Here is a 10,340-nt window from a genome sequence, read left to right on the forward strand (position 1 = left end):
GTGGTACAGGTGCAGTGGGAGAGCAGGAGTATAGTGCATCATCCCGCACACTTTTGGGGGGTACCGTACCCAGACTGGTAGGGAGGCACTTTCAGTACCCTGTGACAGCAGCTTCACAGGTAAGAGGGTGTTTGCCCTTTGGAGCTGAGACCTCTGGGTGACCAACAGCTGGCTTTTGTTCTCTTCTTTTCCTTCTCTGTCCTTGAGGATCTCAACTTAACTTTGTTGTCATACTGCAACGTGCCTAGGCTATGGAGAGCCCAGGGATGTGAGCTGCTCTTGAAAAGGGGTCACCAGGCAGGTCTTTTAGCTGCTCTCACTGGAAAAGATTGCGGGGGTGGGCAGGGCAGAATATTGGTGGCAGAGATGAGAAATGAGTGCTGGATGCAGGGGGACCACAGAGCTCCTCCACCGCTTCTGCTGCGGATGGGTTGACTGGGGACAGTGAAATCTTCTGGAAGGGGCCTCTGATATCCTAGCACATGTCAGGAAAGCTCATGGCAGGGACAAACACCAGCAGATAGGAGGCTAACTGCTTTGCTTCTCAAGGGAGTGATGCAGCAGCCCTCCTGTCCATGGGTGCTGAGGCAGTCCTGCTGTTCTGTGGAGGAGTTGGCTTAGGGGAAAGCTGAGAGTCAGGGAAGGCAGGCACACGTTGGAGTAGTTATGTTTGGTGCTGCACTGCCTCGCAGTGGAAACCTCGAGTACCTAAGAGTGATCCTTCCAGAGGCGTGCGGAGCAACCCATGCTAGGAACTGCTGTTTGCTGATGAAGTGATACGAGGTTTGTTTCTCACTCTCATTTTTACTGGGACAAGCCCAACAGCACCTGGGTCCGGAGCTCATGTTCTCCCAGGGTTAACATTGCCTCCCAGAGCATCCAGTCATCAGGCTGACTCCTCCTCACGGAAGTTATCGTGACTACTGCTGTCTCTGTTTCAGGAGTGCAGCCATTTGCGGAGCAGCCTGTTGTCTCCAGAGCAGGGGCTGGGTGGGCTCAGGGGTGTGTGTCCTGCTGAGGTTGGGTCGGGACCACAGCCAGCCTGGGGCTTGCCCTTCCTGAACAGAAAAGCTGACAGAGTTCCTTGGATCAGCCACGAACTTTGTCAGTGCTCAGGGTCAGAGCTATCACAGGCAGTTCTGAATCTGAGCTTGGATGGTGCTAAGGGATCACCTCATCTCCGTGTTGGGTCTTAGGGAGAGCTTCTCTAGGGATAGTCCAGTGCTTTGCAGGCACTCGTAGACTGCTGCAGTCTGGGTCCCTTCAAGGCTGAGTGTTTCCTATTGCAGCAAGCTGCGGCACATCATTGATGAGATGGTAACCACGGAGCGGGAATACGTGAGGTCGCTTTGCTACATCATCGATAGCTACTTCCCTGAGATGGAGCGCCTTGACCTCCCCCAGGACCTGCGTGGGAAGCGCAGCGTCATTTTTGGGAACCTGGAGAAACTCTATGACTTCCACAGCCAATACTTCCTGCGAGAGCTCGAGAGCTGCTGCAACCACCCGCTGCGGGTTAGCCACTGCTTCCTCCGACACGTAAGGCATCAGCACCTTCCCCCTGGGACTGGGCTCCTCCGGACACGTGCTTGGCTCCTATGCCCAGCAGTGCCTATACATTTGGCTGCTCACCTGCGTGTTAGTGGGCTGTGGCTCTTTGGGAGCGGGAGGACTACCCTGTGCTGGGTTGGCTTGTCCCCTGCCAGCTCAAATTCTAGGTTGGACTGGGATGGCTCTGCGAGGCTGAGCCCAGGCAGCAGCAGATGCTCTTTGCCTTTCCTGTTGTTCTTTGCTACCAAGAGACACTGCCAGGGAAGCAAGCAAAATGTCTGCTCCTTAAAACCCACCTGCTTCTGCAGGGGCATCCCTTACCCTGTCTTCTGTCTGTGGTGTCAGTGCAGAAGGACTTTAATGAGTGGAGGGGTACAGACCTGCTGCTCTTGTTGAAGAGGGCTGCTAGGGAGAAACATGGGGCATTGGTCTTAAGCTCAGCTGCCCCATGCATGTTTGCTGCTACCAGGTGAATGGTGTTCGTTGGGGTATGTTAAGGGGCAAGGGGTAACAGGACAAAGTCATTCCTGATGCCATAGGAGGCTCTGGTGTAGCCTGGGAGAGGCAGAAGTACTAGAGTCACCAACCCAGGGCATGGCTGTCACTGTGTCCTGGGTGTGCGTTGGTCTCACGCGGGGATCTCTTTTGCAGAAAGACCAGTTTGGGATGTATGCATTGTATAGCAAGAACAAGCCAAAGTCGGACTCGCTGTTGGCCAGCCACGGGAATACCTTCTTCAAGGTAAATTCCACTGCCTACATCACGATTGCTCTTGGTGTTTGGGTCACCGATCTGTTTAAACAAGCCCAACTTTCCTGCTTGAGGTGTGCTCAGCACTACCTCTGCTTTCCTGGCACAGCTCTCCGCACAAGCGTATGTGGGGGGACAGGGGCAGAGATGCTGTGAGTGCTTTGGAAAGGAGCCCAGCATACAGCAGTGTTGGTCCTATGGCCTTGCATTTCCCTGCAGAGCGAACAGAGTACCCCAGTCAGGAAAGATGTGGGTGTCAGTGCCTGCCTGGGGGCACGGGGCTCTCCACAGGAAGCTGCTGCCTTCACTCTCTGCTGCGTTTCTCAGTTCAAGCAGGTGCAGCTGGGGGATAAGATGGACCTGGCCTCCTACCTGCTGAAACCCATCCAGCGGATGAGCAAATACGCCCTGCTCCTGAAGGACCTGATCAAGGAGTGCAGCGAGGCACAAGAGCAGGAGCTGGGCTACCTCCGTGCAGCTGAGGAGATGGTGAAGTTTCAGCTCCGTCATGGAAATGACCTGCTGGCCATGGACGCCATCCGCGACTGTGATGTATGTTCCAGTGTCCTCCCCTCTGCAGGGGAGCAGAGCCACACTCCTTCCCCTTCTCTAGACTTGGGGAAGGGTACAGGGCAAGGGACCAGCAGGGCTTGGAGGTCTCCTTGATCTGCTAGGATAGACAGCCTGGATGCTGTTACTTGAGCTGGGTGAGCTGCTTGTCATAAACACGCTCCCAGGTGCTTACTGGTGACATCAGGCAGCCTGGCAGCCCTTGCAGACGGCATCCTGCAGGCTGCCTTGAGCCCTTCCATCTCTTTTGAGCTGGTGATAAGAGGGTCAGGCAGTTCGCAAGAAGGAATTCAAACTGATGCTGATGCCAGGGGGTAGGCCAAAATCAGCTAGGTGGGACTTGAAGGAGAGGCATGCAAAGTGCAGCACAGGAGGAGGAGAAACCACAGGGCTCAGGGTGGAGGAAGATGGATCTGGGACAGAAAGAACTGAGGGACTGGCCTTCTGACCCAGATCTGCTCCTGGCAGTTTGACGGGACTCCTTTCCTCTTCAGCTCTCTTCTTCCCCCTAAGATAATGCTCTGGTAGCTGCCTCCAGTTGCCAACCCAGAGGTTTGTCACAGATCTGCACAGGGTAGCAGCAGAAGGTCATCTGTGTGCCGTGCCCAGGAGAGAGGTGCAGCTCTCCCCTGAGCTCTGGGCCAGTTGTTTCAGCCTGGTGTGGTCTCTAGCAGTGTCATGCAGCCCTACCTCTTTAAGAGCCCTCCTAACATGACAGGTAGCTGCCACTTCTTCACCTCCTGGGTCACAGCCATGTGGGAGCAGGCTCTCCATGTCCAGGCCTGGGGTTGCCTGGAGCTGATCCTGCTGGGGTCTTACCAGGACGTTCCCTGTGTCCAGGTGAACCTGAAGGAGCAGGGGCAGCTGGTGCGGCAGGACGAGTTCACCATCTGGCTGGGCCGTAGGAAATGCCAGCGACACGTCTTCCTCTTTGAGGACCTGATCCTGTTCAGCAAGCCTAAGAGGATCGAGGGTGGCTTTGATGTGTACATCTACAAACGCTCCTTCAAGGTAAGGGCAGCCCTGCAGCTCCCTCTTGTGCAGGAGGTGTCCATGGCTGGTTTCCCCGTGGACACATGGCTCCGGGAGCAGGAACACCTGCAGCAGAAGAGCTGCTCCCACCACTGCTAAGCCTTCTCCAAGCCATGCAGTGAAACCAGAAGGGAATACTTCACGCATTAATGCCTGGGCCCCCTCCGTGCTGTGAGGTGTGGGGCCAAGGTCTTCTGAGCAATGCAGAGTGTGAGGGAAAGGCAGTGTGTGTGTGGCAGGGAGGTGGTGCTGACTCTGGATGAAGCGCTGGGAATCGCCTGGGCTGTCTCTGCTCAGCTGTGTCCATATCGTACCTGCTCCTGTCCGGACCCTCAGGCTCCTTCCCCGTTGGGTCTGCTGAGCTGGGGGTAGCTCTGGCACGGGGTGCAGGCAGAGTTTATCCTTTCTGCTCCTAGCGGAGCCCCCGTTGATGCTTTGCTCTTCCTTTTTCTGGCAGACTGCAGACATCGGTCTGACGGAGAACTCTGGAGACAGTGGCCTGCGCTTTGAGATCTGGTTCCGAAGGCGAAAGTCCAATGACACCTACATCCTCCAGGCCAGCTCAGCTGAGACTAAGCAGGCCTGGACCAGTGACATTGCCAAGATCCTGTGGCAGCAGGCAGCCCGCAATAAAGGTGTGATTCCTTCCCGGGGCGTCTGTGCCGCAAAAGGTGCGGGAGCCCTGTTCAGCTCGTGCTGTCCTGAGTAGGTTTGGAGCCTGTTACCAGGCAGCTCTGTGCAGCGAGCAGCTGTGTGCCAGCATGCAGCCTCAGGAGCATGTGCTGGGCTTGGCTGGGCATGTCCCTTCCCTGCCCCTCATCCCCAGGGAACTTGACCGGTGCAAGCTCTGTGTGACTGTGTAGACACCCACCTAGACTCCATGAGAGAAACGGGAGATACTAGCACAGGGTTCCCTGCCCTGTGAGTGTGGGCTGTGCTCCTGAAAGGCTCACTGCTCTCCCCATGATCTAGGCCACTGCTGCAGTGGCAGCTGTCTGGCTGAGTCCCTCCTCTCCGCCCCAGGCTTCCCGCTTGGCAGGACTCTCGTAGGTGGCATGGCACTGAGCTACTTGGCCAGAGCAGGGCGTGATCGCTTGTCTGCGGAGACTCCTCAGGACTGAGTAGCAAGGGGAGAACAGGTCTAATCTCAGGAGCAGCTTGGCCCAGGAGTGCTCTGGCCTGGGGTTGCATAGTGCCCGTGGGGCAGGTTGGAGCAACCTCACGATGTGGCTGTGGGTCTCTTCCCCTCCAGAAATCCGCATGCAGGAGATGGTCTCCATGGGTGTGGGCAACAAGCCGTTCCTGGATATCAAACCCAGCGAGGCAGCTATCAATGACCGTGCTATCGATTACATCATGAAAGGCAGAGGTGAGTGCCAGCCGTGCCTGCCCCCTTGCTCCGTGTGAGCTAGGCAGGACTGGTGCTCAGGGCTTTTTTGGTATGTTTTCTGGCAGGCGCCAGGACCAGAGCATCAATCGCGGTGTCTCTGTTTGACCATTCCAACCCATACAAGAGGACGCAGGCACAGCTCTCCGCTGGCAGCACCCCTGCTGCATACAGCCCTTCCTCCTCCTCCCTCCTGGGGCCCCTCAACCTCCACATGTACCTGGACCAGGCTCTGCTGCCGGGCGTCCTGGCCCCCACCCGCCCCTTTGACATTGGCACCTGCATCGAGGAAGATGAGCTGGAGCACGAGACGAGCAGCCAGCCGTCACTGAGTACGTACGAGCCCCCTGCTCCACAAGGCGCCCCGGGATGTGCGGACTTGTCCCCACACCTTGCTCTGCGCTGTGGGGTCAGACCGGGCTCACTGGGGTCATGGCAGTCCCTGCCCCATAGCCAAACTGGGGCAAGGAGGGCCCCTGCCCTTCCACGCCAGCTCTGTCTCAGCTTTCGTGGGGGGAGTTAGCTCAGACGCCGGGATTAGTGAAGTGCTTGCCGATCTGCAGCCATCCCAGTGGCAGGCTTGATGCTGCATACTGGGGCTACTGTGGCCTTGGAGACCAGTGCTCGTGTCTCTGCCTGCCTGCCCCTCTGGTACGGAGCACTCTGTCCCTTGCTCTCGCCAGCCTGGTCCAGTGACCCCTTGGCTTCCCCTGTGTGAACTTCCCTGGCCAGTCTATACCAATCTCCAGCATTATTTGCTACGCTTCCTTTAGTTATTTTGTTGCCTATGGCTTTAAAGAGGCCCAGACAGGAGTGTGGCTTATCTGTGGGCTTGTGTGACCAGTGCCTCTGCAAACAGATACCTTATCAAACGTATGTGGCACAGGTCATGTAGGCCAAATTCATGGTCATTGCAGTGACCTTCCTCTCTTCCCCCAGCAACAGAGAGCTCAGAGTCATCGCACTGCATGTCAGGCAGTGGCTCCAGCGGCTCGGACAGTGGCTGTGTCTCCAGCATCCCACAAGAAAGCTTCTGTGAAGACATGGGCTCACCCCCCTACATGCCCCTAGGTTCACAACACGGCTCTGCGATGGAGGAGAAGCCCAGGTTCACAAACAGCCAGTACATTTCTGCAGTAAGTGCAAGCAGCCAAAATACTCTCGTCACTTTGCCTGTTCCTGCAGCTGCCTCTCGGGGGGGGGACTGAAGACGCTGCTTTTGGGCTAGGAGTCACTGTGGGGAAGTGACCTTTCCTCTTGCAGAGACTCGCCACCCCTGGGGCAGGCGAAAGCCCCTCTGTTGTGAGAGCCTCCCCTGCGGCGGCCAAGATCCCCGAGGAGATGCACCGGAAAGGACCTGCAGTGCTGGAGGCCACACCAGGAGGGGATGCTGCACACACAGGAGCTTTAATGCTGTCACGGGCTGGGGTACATACGTAACCTCCTGGGATGGATGGAGCTCTGCTGCAAAAGCTGCTAAGCTCCTTTCCTGGGAGGTTTGGGCCTTTTTTGGGGAGTGATGAGATGGAGGAGCGGGAGCCTGTCGCTCTGAGATGTCACTGTGTCTCCTCCTATGTTCCGGAGAGTTCTCAGCCGCTTCCCTTCCCACTAGATCGTGTCCTGATGCTGTTGTCCTCTAACCCTGTACTAATGCTGGCTTCTCTCCTCTGCAGAAAGCAGGCCAGGTCACCATAAGTCCCTCGACAATAGTGTGAGCCCCTCTGCACACGTATACCGCCTAAGGAAGTGGAGTTGTTGTAAGTAGCCCCTGAAGGGGATTTTCCAGCAGCTCTGAGTGCTGGTCAGGCTTGTCAGGAGAACCTCACCCCCCGCTTCTCGATGAGAAGTTTTCCACACACATTCCTGACCGCTCTCTGAGGCTCTGATTCACCTGGTTGGAGAAGACCAGCTCCCACAGAGATGGCTCCCATAGAGCCGTTGCCTTAAACAGCTGCTCTGATGCCTCCCGGGTTTGAAGGAGCAGAAGCAAAACAAGCGAAATCACTTTCAGGTAGTAGAGGCTTGAGCACCACCTAGTCATCAGTGTTCAGATGAGCTGCTTTCCTCTGAATGCTGCCCAGCTGTCTAACCACTAATCTGTTTCTTGTGCCTGTTTGCCGAAATCCCGCTCTTCGTTAGTCCCTCTGAACTGCCTTGGGGAATCCACGGTATTCTCCCCAAGCTGGATTGATCCCACAGTTTCCTTTGAACCTCCAAAGGAAACTGCGCATCACCAGGCAGAGGAACCTGCTAGGTTGTGGTCAGGTTGTCCTGAGGGAGCCACCAGATGTTGCTCCTGTACTTACTGATTTCTGGAGGATACCTTGTCTGCGAGGAAATCGCTGTTGACCTGAGGAGGGATGAGCCCTGGCAAGACACGCAGCCACGCAGGGCTTCCTACGTGGGGGTGGCAGCTCTTGGAAGGTCATGTCAGGCCCCGCTCAAACGAGCCCGCTTCTGGCTCAGCTTTTTCCTCTCTGTCCTTAGGACTGAGCCTCCCTTTTCACCGGGAGCAGAGGGGTATGAACACGAGAGAGGCAGGGTTAGGGCTTCAGTGGTCAGGGCACAGGGTGGCAGGTGGCTCGTAGGTTTGGCACCGTGGGGGTGTTACAAGCAGGCGGGCCCACGGTTTGTGATCTGCCAAGGTACAGGAGTTCATAACCAGCTAAACGGAACCAGCCAAGGTTAAAATCTAAGATCCAGAGCCCTTTCTTGCGGGGGGGAGGTCGCAGACAAGACCTTTGAAGTGGCCACAGAAGCAGCAGGGTTTGCCTTTGGGCGAGTCCTGAGGCGCAGAGGCAGCCCTCCGCGTGGGGGGAAGAGCCGCCCTTCTCCTGCGAGGCTCCCCCGGTAAAACGTTCTTTCCCCACCAAAATGCAGCTCTGACAAACGGTGGTTTTCAAGCGATTTGCAAAATCACTGCTGGCCGGGGCAGAGGGACCCGTGGGATCCTGCCGTGTCACCCCAGCGCGGCCAGTCTAACCCATTGCACGGTGCTGTGTTCCAGGTTTGATTGCCATTTCAAACTCACTGAAGACCCCAGGCCTCTGACCAGCAGAAGGAGACAGTCTTCACCTACGAAGATTTTTTGGGTTGTTTTGTTTTGGGTTTTTTTTTTTTTTTTACGCATAATCAGGCTCTTTCAAACAGTCCAAAACCTGACCTCTGGCTGGGGGGAAGTGCCAAGGGGGTTTCTGTCGGCTACGCGTAACGGCTTTGGTGTTGGATGGGACCTTGGGCATTCACAACTTGTTAGCCCTATATTTATGAGTAATAAGTAACATAGCAGTTTGAAAAACAAAATATTATTTTTAAAGCTATGAGCTGTACAGATTTTTGTTACAAGTGACTCTGTTACTGTTTGTTCTGTAAGCTGCACATTTTATAAAGTTTTTTGGAAGGGCACGAAGAGAAACCGAGGTATTTAAGAAAAGTAGTGTAACTTTCTGTTTCGGGGTTATATTGACCTGGAGCTCAAGATTTAACGTCCTTCCCTATGTTCTAAATATGTCTATCATAACAATAATTTATTTTCTCGGCTTAACACTTCTGTTTTAATAAAAGCAATTTCATTGTTACAGTGAATTGTTCCTTCAGATGATTCTTCCAGTGCCGCAGTGCTGAGCTTATCTCTGTCTTAACCGTCTGTCAGCTCTTCCGCTCTCCCTGTGCAATTTCTGCACTAACCAGCCGCCAGCTGAACCCTGTAAAACCTGAGCCGCTCCCCCAGGAGCGGGGGAGGATCCCGGCCGGCGGGAAGGCCGGGGCAGCAGGGCAGGGAGTTCAGAGCAGCCAGCAGAGACGTCACGAGGAGTGACGACGAGGGAGCCGTCTGGCGGCGGTCGGAAGGCCCGAATCGCCAAAGTTCCTGGCTCTGATTGAAGCCCCTTGCCCCGCGCGGCTGCTGTCCCGGCGGCAAGGCTCGCTCTCTCCGCTGGGTCAGGTTCCAGTCGCACAGGGTGCGAGTGGCGAGCTCCAGCGTGCCTTGTCCCGGCGGCCAGGCTGTGCCCCGGGTTTTGGGATGACGGGGACTGGCCGCTTGCTTCACCTCCGACTCAGCCCCTCTCCAGGTACTTCAGTCCCACCGTCGTGGCTTGATTGAGGAGCTTTGGATGGTGGTGGCATCTGAGACCGACAGGTTCCGAGTAGAATGGGTTGATTGTAATGCTGAACCTTAAACGCGTGTTGTCTGAAGTAGCGCAAGGTAACTGGAGCACAAACGTGCCCCGTGTTCCGAGGTTGCCTATTTGTGCGTAACGCCAGAGCTCGCTGCGTGGCTGTGACGCCCTCTCCCTGGTCTTGGAGGAAATGAAAATCGGCGGGTTTTGAGACGGTAGTTACTTGCTGCCAAGCTCCTGGTTACTCCTGGTTTCTGAAGCGCTGTAAATCGGCTCCCCCAGATGGGAGAGCAGCGGTGTCGCATTTAGCCTGAGGAAGAAGATGGAGCAGTAACTTATTTAACTGCAGTTTTCTCCCCGTAGCTGCTGGGGCGGGGGAGCTGCCTGGCCCTTGACAGGGCAGCGCCGCGGTCCCCGATGTTAAACCTCGGCCGCCTGAGTTACCCTCTGCACACAGACGATGTTCCTTCAAGTTTGGAAATTCCTGTACTGTACACAGAACACTTGTTTATTTTTAATACGCTGGATTTTTTTTAAACCTTGTGTTCCTTTTGCTGTCTAAAAAAAGAACAGTTTGACAGCTTTGTACAAAATTGTGTGGGAAACAGTTGCACAGGGAAGAGTTTAGAAGTTACTACTTGCAAATAATTGCGAAGTTAATGCAAGATTTTGGGGCTGTCGAGACAGCAGTAGCTCATGTCGCAAGAGGGAAAGAATTTACTCATGCAACAAAAGGAACATGAAACTTCCTGAATTTCTCAGTTTCAAAGGTTTCTGCATTGCTGGAAAAACCTTTAGTAATGTTTACCTGACACTTTTTTCAGGATTTAATTGATTTGTCTAATAAAGGTTATTTTCTTTGTACGAATCTTGTTTGCAGTGTGTCTCGATTTCGGCACGGGCAGAAGGGGAAACACGTCTGCGTCGAGAAG

The 10,340-nt window shown here is 55.1% G+C and overlaps 1 protein-coding gene across 3 annotated transcripts in view; it reads left to right on the plus strand.

Annotated features, from left to right (window-relative positions):
• Positions 1-8,875, plus strand: part of PLEKHG4 (pleckstrin homology and RhoGEF domain containing G4) — a 91,684-nt gene extending 82,809 nt beyond the window's left edge. The window contains exons 15-24 of one of the 3 annotated variants that reach the window (XM_076349489.1): positions 1,290-1,539; positions 2,203-2,292; positions 2,629-2,853; positions 3,712-3,882; positions 4,361-4,538; positions 5,156-5,272; positions 5,359-5,622; positions 6,230-6,426; positions 6,964-7,047; positions 8,298-8,875. In XM_076349489.1, coding sequence (XP_076205604.1) covers positions 1,290-1,539; positions 2,203-2,292; positions 2,629-2,853; positions 3,712-3,882; positions 4,361-4,538; positions 5,156-5,272; positions 5,359-5,622; positions 6,230-6,426; positions 6,964-7,005 — 1,534 coding nt within the window. In that variant the 3' untranslated portion in view covers positions 7,006-7,047; positions 8,298-8,875. The other 2 variants (XM_076349491.1, XM_076349488.1) reach the window with 2 other exon arrangements.
• The last annotated feature ends 1,465 nt before the right edge of the window (positions 8,876-10,340 follow it).

This window comes from Aptenodytes patagonicus, chromosome 11 (assembly GCF_965638725.1).
Source record: "Aptenodytes patagonicus chromosome 11, bAptPat1.pri.cur, whole genome shotgun sequence".
Classification (NCBI taxonomy): domain Eukaryota; kingdom Metazoa; phylum Chordata; class Aves; order Sphenisciformes; family Spheniscidae; genus Aptenodytes; species Aptenodytes patagonicus.